Genomic DNA, 21,039 nt, shown 5'->3' on the forward strand with positions numbered 1-21,039 from the left:
TGTTAAGAGTTGATGAGAATTTTTTATATATCACTTCTCCCTTGCTAAGAGGGAGTGTTAAAGTATAGCTTTAGTAGAAGTGAAGTACACTAGTATAAATCTGTGAATATTATATATATATATATATATATATATATATATATATATATATATATATATATATATATATTCTCACTGTTTTTATATATAATATACTTGATAAAATTTGGTACATATACATACATACATACATATATATAAATATATATAAAATGTTGCATATGCTATAGGGTTTCTTAATAAACCAATGGCTTTTATTCAAAATGAAATCATGCCTTATAGGAACATGAACCTACATAGGGTCATGTCCCTACGGGATATGACTTCCCTAGCACATATAAGTATTGTGATCGCTACCTGGATTATATATCAATCACAGTGGTAATATTCTAATCTTCAGCAGCGATTCAAGCTTGGACATTAATATAGATTGTTTACAAGAAACATTTTCAGAATACTTATAATAACATATAGATATATATATACTTGCTCAATCTGGTATATATTCATCTATTATTATATATTAAGTCTGGACTGAATCATACATTTTTTAGTTTAGACTTATTAGTATTTCAAATACATTGTAATATTCTCTATTAGAGATCCTTATTCCTTTACAGTTTGGATTTGACCTTGTCCTTTTTGGCTCTCATAGAATTCCTTAAATGTTATAAGTTCTCTTAATTCTTGTTCCAAACTAGTGTAGGCTCTAGCATTCTCCACAGTGCTAATCATAGGTTGTTCAATTCCTCTCCCTCTCTCAATATTTCTTCTCTAGGCAAAAGAGGGGGTTTGGGTACCCTAGAGGACAAGGATCCAATATGGTTCTTTGAGTGATTTTACCCTATGTCTCGCCCATTTGCGGGAGTATTTTTGAGACTATCAATTGAGTTCCCCATATATTGTAGTGCTCAAAGGAGCACTTGGTTGTTTGATTTGTTTGTTCCATGAATGCTCTCATTTCATTGGCCAATTGTTAGTTCATGTTGGTTTTATTTCTTTTCCTTTGATACATTTGCATGTACATTCCTCACAGGATGGCAAAATTATGCTCTGATACCACTTGCAATGACCCCTGGTTGGCTACCTCAAAAGGTTGGGACAATTACTTCGCTAAGTACTTAAAATTGGCCGAGTAATGAGAATTGTATGAGATTATAACTGCTACCTCTGATGTAACAATATAATATACATATAATGATATATACATCGATATATTAACAACAATGTCTGGTATTCTAATATGTGATATGCTATGTATGTGATGTCCCCTATTACTTAGAGTTATAGTACATTTATGATGTCACTTGCATAAGCACTCTACTAAGCATTTGTATGCTACTTTCTACTTTTACAGTGAATTAGAATTGAATAATGAGTTTTATCAAGCAGAATATCACAAGGCTTCCTTGTTGAGATATTAGGCCTTCTACCAAAGGATTCTTATCGTCTAAAGCATGCACCTATCAATCTCCAAAACTGATGCTCTTCAAGTGACTCTTGCTGATGCCTTCACTCCATATCTAGTCGCTAAGGAAATGTTGGTGTGTCCTAAAATCTAAGGAGTCTATCCCTTAATGTTGATGTGTAATGTTGATTTGGTGGTGTGTGAATTAGGATGAAATAAGAAATATAAGTTGTAATCTGCCCTTTCCAAAGCCGATGGGAATGTCTTCTTATAGTCTCTCTTAAGCAAGGGGTTACATAGAAAGGATACATCCCATCTTTTTACTCTCAACAAACACTTAATTGTGCCCTTCACAATATTAATAATATTAGTTATGCAAACAAGTAGAATCACTTATGCTTGATGCCAAACATTAAGTAATATGTCCTTCACTTATCTTGGATAACATAAATAATGTTTATTGGTGGCTTTGTCTTAGTGGCTTGGACATCGAACATTGATTTCATTTGGAGTAAACCCTATTATGTACACATATGTGTAGGATGTTTTTTTTATGGTAAAGCGATGTTGTAGTTGTATTAAACAAAGGAGATGAAAGCTACTTATATAGATTTACAGAGACAATGCTTCTAAACAATTGTGAACTAAAGATGGAAATAGAAACTACCCAATAAACTAAAGACTAACTAAGTGACGATTAAAGAAATACTATAATATTCTAATACCCTACCCTAGTGGTCAAAGTCTAAATGATGTATTTTGGTCACAAATTCTTCAAAACATTTTGCTGCTGCTAAGACCCTCCCTAAATCTGCAAAATTTTAATGACCAAGACGCCAAAATTCGCCCATAAAAGAATAGAGAAGGGTGTCCCCTTCAGAATGCTTTGCAACAAGAGACAAGAGCCTACCAATGAGGTGAGTCATCCGCTAACTCTCCAAGAATCAACAAAACATCTGACCAAAAATCATCATCAAATATCCAACTTAATGTTGGATAATAGAGCTGCTCTTCCCTTGAGATAGAGACAAACGCTGAAAACAACTAGCATAATTTGAGGAAAAATTGACAAACCCTCCAAACTTTATAGATGAGCATAATGCTCCAAAATAGATTGCAAAAAATGCACGATTTTTTAGGAGACAAATAAGAAAATACAAACACGATTGTTGAGGTGAAAAATCAATCAAAACCAGACAATACAAAGCTTCATTTTTTAGGAAAAACAATAAACCCACCAAATAATTTTTGAGAAGAAAATTATTATCCCAGAAAGGAATTCCACACAACTTTGCGAATTACAAAATCATAAATTTTTTGAGGGAAAAAATTATGAAAACCCATCAGAAAATATTTAATGGGAAAAGATTATGAAAACCCATCATAAATTTTTAAGGGTGTCTAAACATGAGACTTTGCATGGTAAACCATCACATGCAACAAAAATGGAAGTACATGCAAACCTAAAAAAAATAGAGACTATTGCTGCAACCAAGAAATCGCAAAATCAAAACCATTAACCAAGCTTGAGATTTCCAACAAAAATCTTCGAAGACTAACCACAAAAGTTCCATAAAATACCTCTAACGAATTTTATTCCTAAAAATCAGAAAACAAGTTTCCGGAAAAAATTCTTGAGGCTAGAAATTTTCTTAAAATATTCGTCAAATTTTATGAAATCCCATTAGCTTGCTTTGATAGCATACTATGGTAAAATAATGAATGTGTTATGAAACAAAGAACATAAATGATCTATATATACAAGTATACACAAGAATGTTTCTACAACGGACAAAGAGAAAGAAATAGATATATTCTGAAGAGAGAGAAAGTTTCCATATTGGACAGAGAGAGAATATGAAAACGTAGAAGAAGAGTGACCATTAGAAATAAAAGCAAGTCTACAAAAAGAGAGAAACAAAAATAGAGAGATTTAACTCTAATACCCTCCCTTAATGTTCAATCTAACTTCAAACAACAAAAACAATGCAAGGGAATCTACTTTGTATGTTCTGTAATATTGGTTTGTGGTAGCATTGATTGTGGTAGGACGAGTGTCAATACCCAGAAGCACCTCAAGGCCAGGGTACTCGAAGATTGTCATCATTCTTTGCTTCTAGGTGTTGTAGTTCTTTTTGTTGAATTGCTAATTGCCTTCTAAGAAGAGATTGCTAAGAGATGCCATCACACATTTTTGATGCAAAGAAAACGTGAATATTTGAAAAGACATGAACTTTGAGGTAAATTGACAAAAAACCTAAAAAAGTGAAAGTACACCTAGAAGAGAGCTCGAAAAACCCAAAAAGAATCTAAACTTAGATTCTGAGTCTGCTAGCTTGAACATCAAGGCACAGAGAGCGATGCACCTAGAAAAAATAGAGACCGACCTAGCTGACATCTACAAAAACCCACCAAGAATCTACAATAAGGTTTTAAAACTGATACGAAAAAGGAGAATTTCAAAAGAAACTGTAGTTGTTTTCGAAAAAACCAAAAAAAAGGCAGATTTGATTGTTAAAAAAAATGGTGGAAAATGAAACTATTGGACGAAAATCAGAGATAGAGGTTTACAACACCCTAGATGTTGCCCTTTGAAGATTTGCAAAAAAATACAGGTCGAAAATGCCCAAAAAGAAGGCCATGAAATCGTAGAAAATCAGGGTCACAAAAAATTGTCAAATGCAGACCTAAAAACGCCATAAAGCAAGTCGTATATCAGAGAAAGTTGGTTGCGCGGGCAAGGGAAAGGTAGATGACACATGAGTTGTAGGAGAAAAGTTGCCCAGAGAAAAAAAACAAAAAATATATAAATGCTAGATAAATTTTAGAAAAATATCCTTGCAAACAAATTTTTGAATACACCTAGGCAAAGGATGTTGAAAATCTTTAGTCTAAAATTTCTTGAAGAAATTAACAAATTTCAAAACCTACTTCAAAAAATAACTTTGAAAATTTCAATAATGAAATTATTATTTTTCAGCAAAATAGCTCTGAACTAGGTTATGGCAAATCAATGTTGTTGTAGTTGTATTAAACAAAGGAGTTTAAAGCTCCTTATATAGATTTACAAAGATGATGTCTCTAAAAGAAACAATTATGAACTAAAGATGTAAATAGAAACTACCTAATAAACTAAAAACTAACTAAGATGACCATTCAATTTCATCTATTAAGAGATGCGTATTATTTTTTCCACAAATATATCTCGTGAATATCATTCCAAGATTCAATCTACCACGAAATCATTCTGTCAACTAGTTATCGTGCCTTTGTTGATCTCACACATTCAAGTCTATGATTCTACATTTTTAATGCATGTTAATGGGGGGCACTCTCATAAATACACTTGATAGAAATCATTATCATCAACCTTTTTAATAAACTATTTATATTTGTGGAAGATATTTTGAAATTGGATCTCTCGGCTTAATTTACAAAAAAAAATTAATTAAAATTTTGGGTATGCTAGTTAATAATGTATTATATCCTTATGATATATTATTATACTTATATATATTAACAATATATTATTATATTAATAATAGATTTACTATTATTAATATTTTAGTTATTATTATTATTGATATTGTAATCTTGTTGTATTATTATACTTAACTTATTTATTTATTATTATTTTTAAAATATTTTAATCTTAATCCTTAGTAGGTTCTATTCACAAGGGGTCATGATAATTTCAAATGGAACAGAAATAATCCACTAGATCGACATCAATTGTTTGGAGACATCTAATAGTCTACCTATTCATTGTCAACAAGTGACATTTTTCAATGATGATTTCAATTAATAAGTTATATCATACTGTTGCAACTTGGTAAGCTGTCAAAGGGATCATTAATAGCATGTCAATCATGCAATGATGAACTGAATCAAGGTAATGAAAGAGCAATAATATGCTCAACATCCATCATGAACAACATAAGTTTTTCAATTCATTTGAATTTTTATTACGAAGTAATTGGTAAAATACTTGCTTGTTATTAACACAGAGCAAGAGGTCAATATATACAAAAGAATGAAGTGATGTTTCCTTAGGAAATGATTGCAAAGAATAAAAATATTCTATTCTAGCTAAAAGAAAGCTAAAGAAAGCTAACAGAAAACTACACCTAACTAAATATTAGAAACATTCTAATATTTACAAAAGATAACCATTAACTAATAATAGAAGCGGAGTTGTGGGATTGAAAGACTAGCAAAACCCTATTTGGGCTTTTGGTGATTCCGTTTGTCCTATATGGTAGTGAGTTATGGGGGAGCAACATATCAAACCATAAATAGTGACAAATAGAAAGAATTCAAAAACATTTCATTACCACCAACCTCAAAGTCAAGTCAACGATTCCCTACGAGATTCTTCTAGCTGAAGTAGGCATGTTCCCAGTGGAAGGCTATGCAGTTATTTACTTGCTAAGCTATCTAAAAAAAGTAGAAAAGATGGATATGCACCGCTGGCCAAAGTTAGTGGTTGGGGAGGAGCTAGACTATTAAAAGAAGACATGGAGGAAACAAAATAATAAATGGCTCAACAAATGGAACATTGATTATCAAGAGTACCCTGAAACCAACATAGAGATAATGAGTTATGGGGGATCAAAGTATCAAACCATAAATGGTGACAAATAGAAAGAATTCAAAAACATTTCATTACCACCAACCTCAAAGTCAAGTCAACGGTTCCCTATGAGATTCTTCTGGCTAAAGCAGGCATGTTCCTGGTGGAAGCCTATGCAGTTATTTGCTTGCTAAGCTATCTAAAAAAAGTAGAAAAGATGGATACACACCGCTGGCCTAAGTTAGTGGTTGGGGAGGAGCTAGACCGTCAAAAGAAGACATGGGGGAAACAAAATAATAAATGGCTCAACAAATGGAACATTGATTATCAAGAGTGCCCTGAAACCAACATAGAGATAAAAAAGTGGGCATTAGAAAAAGTTAGGACTGCCATGTGGACAAATCAAGTAGGTTAAAAAAAGACTTACTATGTCAATGAATTAAACACAGTGACAAAGAGTACCTAGGAGCCGACATCAGAGGAAAGGTAAGAATTTTGATAGCTCAATTGAGGTTCGGTTCACATCACTTGAGGTGTGAAACCGACAGATGGAAGATCCCTAAAGAAAAGTGGGAGGAGAGAATTTGTAAGTTTTGCAACAAGAGCGTAGTGGAGACAGAATGACACTATATCAAAGAGTGTACAACATACCAAGACATCTGGGTCCAATTCATGGACACGATACAAGTGAACAATATAAAAGAGTTTTTTGAGGGGCCAAGACTTCACAAGGTGGCCCCCTTGCTAATGCAGCTCCACAAAAGAAGGGACATCTTGGAGAAATTCCAATAGAATATTTAGTGGATCCCCTTTTGGTCCCATAGACCTTTGGTCTCATGGACGTTATTAAAACTCATTTTATTTCATTATTGTAATACCCTCCCTTAAATGGTCAATCTATCAAGAACACCAAGTTGTCCTCTGAATTTGACAAATTTCTATGCTAACAGAAGACCGCCGAGCAGCCATAGCTAAGAGAATCACCCGAATTAGTAAGTCAGAAAAGACCACGATCCTCAAGACCCACTACAATGATTCACTAAGTCGCCCTATTAGAGATGGTACATTGTTGTGAACTGAAGGTGACATCCAATCGTGGAGAATGTCGCAGCAATTGACTGACTGAGAGTAGATTTAGTTCCATCCCTGGAACATAGTACATATCGAGGAAAATGAGATTCCTCCTGGTACATTGAATTTGAATGTTGCCTTTACTAGCAACGCTGTACTCTTCTCTGCCACCAAAAAAATAGAATTTGGATAAGGTTGGTAGTCAGTGAACTAGTCTTTGCGGTGGATGACATAACGAGAGGCACCTGAATCAATATACCAGGTAGATGACTTCACATCATTTGCGGGTCTTTTAGCCATGAAGGCGTAAAAGGTAGATTCTGTCTACTTAGTGTGCTCTGCACTATTCGTTTTGGGCTATGAACCTAATTGCTTAGATTAGACAGCTAAGCGTTTTCGACATTCAACCTTCATGTGACCAAACTTGTGGCAATAGTTGTATTAAATGTTCTTTTGGGAGCCTTTTGAAGCTAGAGCAGAGGACTTCTACTGAGAAGATTGCTAAGACTTGCCTTTATCCTTTTGAAAAGATTTTGTAGCAAAGGCTTGCTCTGTGGAGGTAGAGCAGGAACTGCTACCAAACTGTTATTTCCACCGATCTTGCTGAAGTAGAAGTGTGCAGAGATCCATGAACTTCATATCAACACCAGAAGATGTGATGTAAAGAGTCTCGATAAAATGCTCTTAGTACTTTGGTGAACTTGGTAGAGTGATAGCCACAATGTCCTCTTCCTCCATGATAATAGAAAACAGATGTTGTTCAAGAAGAAAGCTTTGCTTTTGTCAAAAGTCTCATGAAGATTTTTGAGATGTGCCCATATCTTAGTAGCTGTCTTGTCGGATGGAATCTGAGAGAGCTGATCATCAGCTACGGATAATTTGAGAAGTGTTGTCGGTAGATTTTGCATTCTGTAGTCGACTCAATTATGCCGTTGGAGATTTTATATTTGATAGCCGACGGCCAAATTAGGATTGTTTTCTAGCTGACAGACCCCCTTCGGGAAGGTTCGGCAGGAAGTATTTATACCTCATGTGGGATCATTGTAAATCATCTTATCTTATTATTCAACATTGCCTCTTGATTATTCAAATCCCATTTATCCTGATCAGCACTAGGGGCAGTCGGACGTTGTGTAACACCTAGAACAATTTGATTGGTATTTTTGATATTCAAAAATTGCTATTATTCGTTGCTTCCAAGTGCCATAATTCCAACCATTGAACTTGGAATTTCTCTAGAGCAGAATATTAGTCAATGGTGCCATAGCACATTTTTCAATGAAAAAGCATGAAAATTTGTGAAAGCACGTTCTTAGAGGCAAAAAATGGAAGACGTAGAAAATTTGAAGGGGTAACTAGAAGAGAGCTCAAAAAATCCAGAAAGAATATGTTATCGGTTTTCAAATCCACTGGCCCAAAAATCAAGGCACTTAGAAAAATCAGATGACAACCTAATTGAGCTCTTGAAAAACCCACCAAGAATTTGTAATTTTTTTATCCGGTACAAAAAATTAGGGTTTTGAACAAAAACAGCCCTGTTGCAAAAAAAACCACAAAAAATGGTGAAAATGTGAAAAAAAAACAGATGACAGTTGTAGAAAAATGGCCGTAAGAAGCAGAAATCACAGAAAATAATTTTGAAAATAGTGCTCTGATAATTTTGAACAGTTATAATATTTGAAAAAGTTCAAAGAATTGGCTTTGATATCATATTTCAAAGTAATTGGTAAAATATTTGCTTGTTATGAACAGAGACCGAGAGGTCAATATATACAAAAGAATAAAGTGATGTTTCCTTAGGAAATGATCGTAAAGAATAGAAATATTCTATTCTAGCTAAAAGAAAGGTAAAGAAAGCTAACAGAAAACTACAGCTAACTAAATATTAGAAACATTCTAATATTTATAATAGACTACAAATAGATAACCATTAACTAATAATAGAAGCTTATCTATTATCTTAAATAAATTTTATATAGTAGTGATGCAACTTAAGTCACCTTGACAATGTGAGTAGGTTCTCCATTAAAGGCTTGTTTTGATCATATCCTTAAATGTTAGGCTTGATTTATATGTATGTGAAATCGAGAGGAAGGAGGTAGATCATTAGAAATGAGGTTTCCACAAAAATATTATAGATTTTGTTTCCCTTAAGAATATTGTAAGCTAATAACAATCCTACATGTCATTTACCATTTAGTTCTTTAGTAATGATGCATCAATCGACAAGTCTTTTCTTCAAATTTTGTTGTTTAAATAAGTGGAGGGAATCCATAACAACTTCATATGAATTTCTATCCTTGGTGTAAAGTCTCATTATACTATCTATCACATGTTAGAGAAAACAAGAAAAAAGGAGCATATGCATATTCATATGAAAATGTTACGACCTCTACAATAGGTTATGTCTATGTTTGGATTCAAACATCAACCAATCTCATAATAAATTCTGTCCACGGGGCACTTGAAAAAAATGTAAATTAATGTAATTGAATGAATGGATGACATGCTAAATAGAAAATACTAGTACACACCTGGTTATGATCATAATTATCTGTGCATGAAAATTTTACAGCTGAGTTTAGAACAAGCGATGGCAAGAAGATAACACCTAGCTGTTTCACACACAATAACACACGAAGTTTAATATAATGAAATATCCATATACTAACATACAATGAAATTTCCAAATTAATGACCAATCCTCTTCATTTCTAACACACTCAATCAAATGTGTGCGCGCATGTATGTTTAGGAATTTGAAACAACAAAATTTTATTATAAATTATGATTAGATGTAGAACACATTATTTAAGGCTTATCTATTCATAGATATACGTCAATTTGAAATCACTAAACCTTGAGGAGAGAAGGGTAACAACATTAGTTTAACCAACCAAAAAATTCTACCAACATTGAAAGTGTTCTTAGAATCCTACCTTATGTGGATATTAACTACCTCATTTGTGATAAGATATGACATTGACATAACCTACTACTTATATATTAGATTGGATGATCTATGAAAATCTGTACATTACCTAACTATAATGAAAAATAATCATGTTGTTGGCTAAGAACATCTTTTCACAATTATATGTTCTTATAACTGCATTGCAAACTTTTTTAAGACAACATGCATGTGGCATATTGGTGTGTATGAATTATATAATGCACTAATATTGTGAAAACATGCGTAATGAGAATTTACAATGCATCAATTAATATAATGCAGACTAAAAGCAGTTCCTACATTGTCATTCAATGTGATGATGATTTCATCATTGTGAAACAATAAGATTAATTATCATGGCATCCTGTTAGTTAAGCTACTTTACAGAAAACAACATGCTCAATCTTGTCTAGTAATAGACTAATAGTTTTAAGAATTGTTGACTATTGTTAACATCTAAGATAGTTAGCCATCCATTCAGCAATAGAGAGAGATTTTTACCAAAATATGAACTTGTGATCCAGTACAGGGGTTCTACAACAATCTTGAGTACAGGAAAATTAATGAATGGATACAGTGCAAGCAACAAATTAGAGTGCTTGAACAAGGGGAATACATATGAAATAAAACACCACACTTAAACTGGGATTGCAAAGTTGCAGTATGCTATACTTTCTCATGCATATCCACTCAAACAATCAAAGTTACAGGAAACACAGCTACTTGTGTTCTTTTAGTACATATCAATTGCTTTACTCTCCTCTTTCTTCTGGAACAATTGCATGGAACAGTGTTCACACTATCAGAGTTGAAGACATGAAATAGGAGCATGAGGTATGTTTTGACACTTCTCATCCTCTGATTTAAATCCACACACAATCATAGCATTTAGATGGAAAGCTTGAAAATAAATTTTTGAAGCACAAGAAACATCCACATTTGGCTAAAATCTCTTATGACTGCAGAGAAAAAAGGAAAGTGTGATGTCCTAAAATAGCACATTATTGCACCCAAGGGAACAAAATGTGAACTAATTAATCTGAAATTCTAATCATTCTATGACAAAACAGAAATAGGAAATAACTAATAGTAGAGATAAGAAATTCAACAATCTAATGAACTTAAATGAAACAGCCATGAAGTTTACAGGATGCTTCTGAAAATACACAAGCATAACTTTAAATATCAAAAGTTTTCTGAACAAATATAAATTTAAAACAGCTACTAAAACAAGGAAAATTCACAAGGGAAATAAGCTATTGCAATAATCAGATTTTTTGTTTGTTTAATCTATAATTCAAACAAATCCAGGCTATTAAAAAGGCCTTCGATTTATTTGAATGCTCCTTGTCCTCTCAAATTTGCTAACAAAATGTTCCTTGCTAGAACAAAAGGTAGGAAGGCCCAAAAAGTTTTCTTTCTATTGTTTGCAAACACAGGGAGAGAAAAAGAGGAATTCAAGGCAAAATGTTGAGGCGTTGAAGAGGAGATAGATTACTGCTTATTTGCGCAAGTTACAAGCTTGCATCCATGCATTTAGAGGAGTTGGTAACTTGCATTAACACATGCTTGCATTTGGAGGAGTTAGTAGCTTGTATTCACACATTTAGAAGAGTTAGTATCTTGCAATCATGCATTTCATGCTAGTAGCTTGCATTTACACATTTTGAACTTTTGATGCCATGTAATTAATTACTATCTTGCAATCATGCATTTTGTGCTAGTGGCTTGCATTCACATATTTTAAACTTCTGATGCCATGTTTTTCATTATCCATGAATTTTGTAGACTTCTGATACTTTTTATATTTCTAATGTGTTATTTAGTTTTAACTTATTTCCTTCAACTAAATCTTAAAGTTTGCATTTACATTTATATGGTCAATGTAAACTTGTGTATGTGTTCAAAGAAGCTTTTATTTGATGAGACTATTATGTCTTTAAGGTTTGTTTATGAAAAAATACATGAAATAAGATTAAATCCTTAAAAAACTATAAATTTCTTGGATTTTTCAATTTGTTGAGCTTTTGCCAAGTTTGGGTGCCAAATCTAAGTGCAAGTCTCAAAAACAAATCAGCTTGCCGAACCCAAGCCTAGTATGAGTCTTGTAACACATCACACACCAAAAGATACATCCAAATTTGCAAACAAAAGCACCTCCAAATTTTAATGTGCCCTTTTTGGGACATAAGAAGTCTAATTAATAATTAAATTTTAAGTTGTCAAATTATACCAAATTAAATATTTAATTAAGTATTTAAATAACTTTTATGGAGCCTAGTGAGAAATTAATAAATGCATTTTAAGTTAAAAAAGGGAAATTAAAGAGACAGAATAAACAATATGAAGAGACACACAGAAGGGAAAAGGAAGAGTCACAGGGTTTTCTTTTACAAGAATGTTGAGAGGCTCATTTGGATTATGCTTGGTTTATACTTAATTATTGTTATTCTCTTGGAGGATTCTGGGAAGCTTTGGCTTTCAATACTAAACCCCAAGGACGGAAAACTGTGAGATTTTTTGATGGATAGGACTGAAACCCAGTTCAGTTCTCGGTGAATTAGTGATGAAGTTTACAACTGGGAAAAATTGGAGGTATATTTCATCGGTTGGAAAGATTGTATTGGTTTATCCTCATAATTGATTTCAGATCTTATTTCAACCTGATTTTATATGATTTCATGTAATCTGTTGAATAAATTGAGCTCAATTTGCATGCATATTGTTTGCTTAAATTTTTGCGCAATATCTAAAACATAATTCTGAGAAAATATCCTAGCAGGATATTACTGTAGTATCAGAACTGGTTTTTCCTGCCAACCTATGAGAGATATCTTGAGAAAATTGTTGTGTGCAATAACAGCTTCTGGAGAAATGCAAAATTCTCAGAAGAACACTATTTTCAGTTTTGAGAGATATACCCAGGATAGTTAATGTTGAAATTTTTGAACAGTCGACATAGTATTTAAAAGTTTGAAGAAAGTTTATTTACCGAGTAACTAGTATCCTATTTGCTAGAGATTTATATCCTTTGTTCATTGGATGATTTCTGGAAGCACCTGACACCTTTCATGTATAGTGGTGTGAGGACATTGATTTTTTGAAATAAAGCTTTAGCATGGGTTTAATATTTCATTCGAGAGCCTTGTTTAGGCTTTTTATTGGCAAAGTAATGCTGTTCTTGCTGGGACGAGTGGACTATATTCTTGAATTGATAAAATCAAAATATTTTTTGTCCCATCCTGTTCATTAAATTGGTTCAGGAAAATATTAAATAGTGATATGTTGATTTCCATTGAAGTCTTCATCTGTCTATGAAGAAATAAATATATTGTGGCCAAATTATTATCATGCTATTCTAAGCTTGTACTAATATTTTTGAACAAGCAGTGAATATTTATCCGATCTGTCAAAGAATTCAGAATTTTTTATCAATACTTGGGAGTTGGTGGTGTATTGTAAGTTTTCACAATTGCATCACCAGAAACTTCAATGTGGATATTAATGTTCCTAGCTATCTTATCGAGCATCAGAGGCAATAGAATATTTAAATTTTATTCACTTAATTTATTTGGTGGGGATTGATTTTTTCTGGTGATATATTGGATGCGGACAACATTAGAAATTAGGGAATTTATTTAATAAAACAAGCCCTTCTTATTAGCCAAGGTTGTCAAAGATGGGTTTACTTTGTGTGCAGAGTCCAGACTCTTGATTGTTAAAACTGTAGGAGGATTGCATTTTCCATGCTGTTTGCCTGTGCCTGTTCATCTTCGTACTCTGGGCTTTCAGTTTTGGACAATATATCTTCTGATGATGCAAAATTTTATGTCGATGATTTCATAATTGTTTTGTGCCATAAGCATTAATTTGGGACTGTTGTTATTGGGCCGGCTATTCTCAAGTTGCCAGAGGTATTAAATAATTGATTTGACTCAGTAAGAGTGATAGGTTCATCAGTATTGTCAAATCTGCGAGTAACACATGCCTGAGACATTCGCTGTCGTAAGGATTTTCTCAAACCCTTGCCGAGTGATGAAATTGATTTTTGTTAGTGTATTTTGAGCGAAGGAGGTCAAAGGTGGCCTTAGTAAACATTTCCGGTTGCCAAAATCCTGGAATTTCAATCATTGCTTGCTTGCCATTCATTTATAAAGCATGGGCTTTTATTTTTTTCATATTTCATTTCTGTGAGATGAAAGAGTAAGTTCAAATGTCTGACTATTATTGGCAAGGAAGAGCTCTGTTGCAATTATCCTCTTTCCATCCTCTGCTGTTGTGTGGAGGCTATTGGTGGGAAAATATTGGTTCAGTTTGTTGCATTGAACCTACATATCCTCACCTCTCTAATTGCATCTGATTCACACCTTCCCTATTCACCATTGCATGGGATTTATAATTTTATTTGCTGAAATTTGAGTTTCTTTCCATGGCATGATCCTGTGGTGCCTCCTTGTTATTTCTAATATTCTAAACCTTCACATGAGGAACCGATAGTCAGACCTGGGCATTGTTTGAGGATGACTACTCTTTATTAAGAAAAATCCGACTTGTCACATTCTCAGAATGAAGGTTTAGATCCCAATTTTTCCAGTGGTGACCAGGGTTTGTATTGACATTTCCGTATCTGCTAGTGCTTGTTGGTTTGATATTCCGGATAATATGGTAATGCTTCTGTTAAATATATGGTTCAAAGGATAAGTTGCTACTGCCATACTGGTTTATGAGGACTTTGTTTGCTAGTAAGCACACTCGTGCACAAAAAAGAATCTCTGATAAATTGTGATTCATGAAATATAAATTCAGACAAAAAACCTTTCCGTGTGGAATTTCTCAACATAATGACACCATTCCTCATGCTTTAATAAGCCCTGGATCTGTCATTGGAAGGCAGCCAGCAAGCTACAGAAGTGAGGACAAACTTGGGGTACTTTTGCAATGCATTCAATGGTTTTTGGAAGACAATATTCCTAGATTGCTTGCTGTTCTAGTATGGCTGGTAATTTTCTTGTATAACGGGTCAGAAACAATCTCCTAAGTTCCTAACATCTGCAATAATTTGATTTGGTGAAATATTAGATTGGTTTTGGGAATAAAATAAACTCTTTGATAAAATGCTCATCATTCATGTGTACTGAATTGTCAAAGTGTATGGTCAAGCCGATTGATAGAAGAAAAGACTCTCATTTGTCTATTTTGTGATTTTACATAAAGTTTGATAGCTCTTCAAGTGGGAAATACTGTTAAGTTTGTAGTTAAAGTCAGATTGATATGATCATGAGTTTCATTATTGATGGTATATCATCATTAGATAAATATTCTTTTATATATATATAAAATAATTATATATTATACATATGGTTATTTATAATATCAATATACTAACTAATGATGATTAACTATAGAGACATGTCTCCTCTTATATTTATGAGTCCTCAAATCTGCATTTGGAAAATATCTATAACAATGACAATATAATTACATATGTAGAAATGATCCATGTTACTTAACATGGTATCAGAGCCAACTGCAAATGATAATTGATAAATCAGGATTGAACAATAAATGTGTGACGAGTTGGTTGTGATGAGCATCCATAGGAGATTTGACAAGAGAGAAGTTATTTTGCCATCCCTGAATTGTCTTCCTTCTATGATTATATTGCTTCTTCTGGTTCTTCTCATGATGGTGTACTTCGTGGATTATTATCTGTCCGGTAGCCCGAAGAGGAATGGTATAAATTGACCTTGAGATCTCCCACATTGTCACTCCACTCATTGTCCCTGGAATTGTTTTCTTTTTGATCGAATGAGGGAGTTTCATCATCGTGGTCCATGGTGGGTGTGTAGGGGTATTAGTTAGTGCACTATGTATAACGTTGTGTGCTTCTATATGGTTATTCCTCTCGTAGAGACAACCCTGTCTATCTTCTAGGAAAGAAAGTATTCCACTCTTCCACATATCAAAAATAGAATTATCAAGAGCACAATTTATACATATCTTACAATAGAACTTTCTTCTTTCTCTTGCCACATTATTAGGGACGTGATCTGCTTCTGCTCACTCTATTATTTTATATTAAGGAATGTGGCAAACATATGTAATATGTGAGTCATCGTCACCTTTGAAATATAAGAATTAATCAAAGCCAAAGACAACACCTAAGAATGAGGCCTGTGGTTTAACCAACATTGGGTCCCACACACCCACTAATGCAACATCAACGATAGAGAGCCATGGGTGCTACATACACCTAACCAGGAGTTAAATTATACTCGGCTGAGATACACATGATCAAGATGTCCAGACACTAAAGGAGGATATTAAGACAAGCCACATGAATATTCATTTGAGGTGGATGAGAAGGAATAATTTGTGGATATAGATTCATAAGATATGGAATTGTGAGGCCTCACCCCGACCTGTCATAGCATAGATGTTTTATTTGCATTTTGATTCTCAGGACTTGATATTTTGACATTTATTTGGGATTTTGATGGACTATGGCTCATAATATCTACTTGATTTTGGTATTGATTTTGGGGGCTTTCACCTATGATATGTATAAGGACCTAACTTTATGTGTGCATTAATCGACACCAAAAATATTGGAAAAAATGAACATAAAAGCCACTAAGCTCATGTCCTTTATCTTTGTTGAAGCAGAAGATGGTGCATTTGAGTTCCTTCTCTATAACTTTGGCATTAAGCATGGCATTGTCTATGTCGATGATCACATTGGAGAAATTGAAAGAAGCTTGTCTTAAGTTCTTAATTTGTCTTACTATATAGAGGGTTCAACAAAGACTTATTCGTAAAATTTCATGGACATAGCTCACCATTTGTACTAAGTCAGTTCACATGTGATCTTTGGGTAAAGTAGAACCTTTTTATGGTTATGTGCTGTTTACTCTAAACAGCTTTGTTAAAAATGGTCTTCTAATCTGCAATCTCAACCTATTTGTACAGAGAGAAAACAATATCATTGGCAGAACAGCTAACTCTTTCCATAACCCAATTAGACCACTCATGTCCCCACTCTTTATTTCCAAGTTATATAAGTTAATATTTTAAAACCTAAACTCTTTCCACAACCTAATTATACCACTCAAGCCCCCCCTCTTCATTTCCAACTCATTTAAGTATTAATGTTTTGATACCTTCAATAACCATGGAATGAAAATGCCCACTTTATATTTTGTTTCCCCTTGCTGCAGATGTTTTATAGGTATCAGGAAAGAAACTAAAAGTAAATCAAAGACATATTGATGCAGAGGGTCTAGGGTTCTAGTGCTTATCTTCTCCTAGTTAGAGTTTAGCCCTTTGAACCATCCAATGGTTTCTTCCTTCTATGTCCTCTCCGCCAACCTTGGCCTCCAAGAACCTTAATTCAACTTGCCTACTAGGTATAGTTGGGTTGCTGCAAGAACAAAGCCAACTTATTTAGGAACTAGTCCTACTAGCCCTTGCTTACCTTGTTCCTTCCCCTAGAACTCCAAACCCTTGCTTAGGATCTTTCCCACACAATTCTCAAGTCTTACCTTATGTTTAAGATACCTCCCATATCCATTTCAGACCTTTCAAACACTTTTGGTCATGTTAGCAATCACTTCACTATCACTACCCACAAGTAGGCTACTTAGGCCTAATTTGTATTAGGTCTATTTTCACCGTTTTGATCAATTGCTGCGAATTCTTCCACACAACCCTATGGAAGACCATGTGATTCTGAAAACTATCACTTAGCACTTCAAGAATCCAAAGTTTCAGAGAGGCTCTTGTTTCTAGGCCTCTGGACCAGTCACAACAAAACACATCCTAGAGGTCCTCAAACTTCACAACAACTCCTGGAACCATTTGTTCCTCTAAGCAGACACCCTAGGGATTCCATCCATTCCATTGAGTTGGTCATACCAGATCATGGGTGTGCTCTCCAATCAGTTCTTCACACTGTCCAGGCTCACCTACTCCAAGCAGTCAGCCTAGGGCGTCACTCCAAAATTAGGAGATCAATTGCATGAACCAAAATGTAAACAAAAACACTATGTACAAGTCCTAACCTACCATTCCACAAGGTTTCATGCATTTTCAACCGTGGATGATCAGGATAGGGCCATTTAGTTCCTGCAACTCTGTAAATGGAAGTTACAGCCACAGTCACCTAAAATACAATATAACTCTTCAATCGCTCAACTTGGAAACAAACTTGAATATGCAGAAGAAAGCTAAAAAAAAACTCTACATTCCCATTAAGTCAGATTATGAAGTCTGATCCGTAAACAACCGTACAAGAGGGCAAAACCACTATGAATGTAAGGGAAAACTCAGAAAAACATCTGTACAAATGGTTTACATGTGTGGTCTGCAACTGAATTTCATTCTAACCTCCAAAAATCTTCATCCCATGCTCAAATACCCGAGAATGGGTGGTTACAACCATCCATTCCTTCATTTGCAACTTCTTGCAAAAGTTGCAAAGTTGCTTGAGCAACTTTTGAGCATTTCTTGCTTTTTGAGTGTTTTAGGCAAGTGGGTGCTCCTAGACCTATCCTAGGACCCTAGTTAGGACCCTTAGGACCCTATAGGAGACCAAGTACCCTACTCGCTCAGACTTAGAACTTTTGACCCACTTGAAAATATTGTCCCTATGAGCAACTTTTGCCCTTACAAGCATATTAGGATCAGTTTGGATCCAATGACCATTGGATCTTATTAGACTCACACAAAGACTCTTAACTAACCCTAAACAACATCTAACCCAACATCAAACCAAAAAGGGAGGTGCTCTGCACCACATATAGTCTGCACATATAGTCTGCCTCCAGAAACACCCAAAAAGGAACCTGATTTTGTAACATTGATTGGAGGTCGGTCTGACCAAGTCACTAAAAATTTCTTTGAAATATTATATATATGCTTCCAAGAAATGGTATTCAACTTAGTCAATCGTATTCTCAATTGGAAACAAATGTGAGCTCAAAGTTTTACTGGAAACATGCTAGTTTTAATCCTTATAAAGATTAATATTTTAACAGCTCTAAATTTAAGAGTCATTCTCCATGATATCATGCCTCATAGCTGCTTAATCCTCGCGCCATTCTTATGTTCTATTGCATCTTGCTGAGTCAATGGGCCACCCAAACTAATATGTACTCCTTAAACATGTAAATGACTTAAAAATGACATGCCATTCAAAGCAAGAGCATTGTGTTATAGTTTTTACTGGATCTGAGTAAATAAAAGATCAGTATCAACTGTAGCAAGAACAATAGAATGAGTCAATTTTGTAGGGTGCAGGAAGCATATTGTATATTTATCAATTTCAAAAAGGTAATTGATTTTGCTTGACACTTAGCTCTATTATTTAGCCCAGGACATCTTCAAATTATCAAATCATTACTACTCTGACATTACTAATAATGAATTGATACTGTAGCATCCATCCATAGTGATCTGACAGAGTGTTTCATGATAATTTTACCTCATAAGAACGTATCATGAGTTGAGAACTATTTTTCTGTAGTACACCCCATGCAGCTTTACTTAAATTTGAAGAAGTAAGAAGAAACCAGCTGTGTCACCAAAAAGATGAATTAAATTAGACTTCTAACATATGGAAGATATGGAAACATAAATGAAAAACATATATACAACATATTAAAATCCAATAAGCTGACAGCTCTTACGCAAGGCTTTGTCCATTGTAGCGTGAATACGTTTTTATATGAGGCATAGCATGGCTGGACCATAGACAAAAGACAATAAATAAACTAGTTAAAACAATATGCAAAAACGAAAAACGAATGAAATGGTATTTCATGAGTGAAAAGTGTTAAAAATGCTATGGCATTGTTACTTTTCAAATAAAAAAATAAAAATCATAAGAATTAATGAAGTTGCAGATAATGCAATAAGAGAAACTTTATAACTTCCATTTATTGGAACATTTTTAGATTTCATACAACTCTAGATTAGAAGAAAAATGTACCTTAGTTTTGACAAATGAAATGAATTAGATAGCCATTTATCATTAAAGGGAGTCTGGAAAGTTGACACTTTGAATAGTCTATCCAATTCGAATCTGTTATGTAAGAATTATGGGAATATCATATGATGATAGGGGCCCTTTGGAAGCATAATGGTTCAAACTAAGCTTTCAGGATAAAGAGAAGATAATCAATTCCAAACGATAATACAATGTCATTCAGAAAGCTTGTCATCACAATTCCATATACCTTGAAAGCATGATATGTATCATTTTATATTTTCCATTGGCATAGCTACAGGAAGATGGCAAACAATTCATTAATTTGATATCATCAATACTCCTAAAACAGTGGCTAGTGTATCTGTTCACATTATCTTCCATTCTTACTAGGGATACAAAAGTGTGTGTGGTATATCTTGGGTTCTTCAACTTAAGGGGAAGGCCCTAGTGCTCAGCGGCTAAAATTTACAACTTTCAATCTTGACCCTTGGCCTTCATTTCTTGAGTACCTTATAAAGCCATTGCTACCTATACTTTTACAGACAACCTAGTGAGCTTTTGCTTCTGAAAAAAATTGTTGATAATATCATTATCATCCAAACGCCTTCTCTTGAATTTGCAGGTGACAGTCTATCCTCTCAGTTTGTGAATGCAGTTTTCTCCTCTCAAGTAGAATTATAACATAAGTAGTAATTATACAATATTCTCACAGAAATATAAACCAATAAGCCTAGAGACTGGGAAAAGACCAAAATCTAAAACAACTTGAATCTTAGAAATCATAAAGATGCACTCTCTTGGTATCTGGGGTTCCCCCAATGCAGAGAATATAGCAAATGCATTTGAAAACGATGATTTCCAACATCCAAATGTATTAGTCGCTGGACCAAGAGATGGCTTTCCTTAGCAGCTAGATTCATCTGAACAGAGTGCTCCTCCACTTTGTGCCTACCTACCAAATGGGAATTCTACCAATGCTACATAAACCTGATTCACCATTGCGAAAA

At 34.0% G+C, this 21,039-nt stretch overlaps 1 protein-coding gene across 3 annotated transcripts in view; it reads right to left on the minus strand.

Moving 5' to 3' along the window:
* The window catches only part of TDP1 (tyrosyl-DNA phosphodiesterase-like protein), a 374,303-nt gene that overhangs the window by 17,655 nt on the left and 335,609 nt on the right, over positions 1-21,039 (minus strand). For all 3 annotated transcript variants that reach the window (XM_089797894.1, XM_089797893.1, XM_089797892.1), the window contains 3 exons: positions 19,731-19,784; positions 19,526-19,616; positions 9,626-9,706 (listed from right to left, as the gene is read on the minus strand). In XM_089797894.1, the coding sequence (XP_089654020.1) occupies positions 9,626-9,706; positions 19,526-19,616; positions 19,731-19,784 (226 nt within the window). The remainder of the gene's footprint in view (positions 1-9,625; positions 9,707-19,525; positions 19,617-19,730; positions 19,785-21,039) is intronic.

Source organism: Cupressus sempervirens, chromosome 8, assembly GCF_028749045.1.
Source record: "Cupressus sempervirens isolate cs-2001-9-10 chromosome 8, ASM2874904v1, whole genome shotgun sequence".
NCBI classification, from domain to species: Eukaryota; Viridiplantae; Streptophyta; class Pinopsida; order Cupressales; family Cupressaceae; genus Cupressus; species Cupressus sempervirens.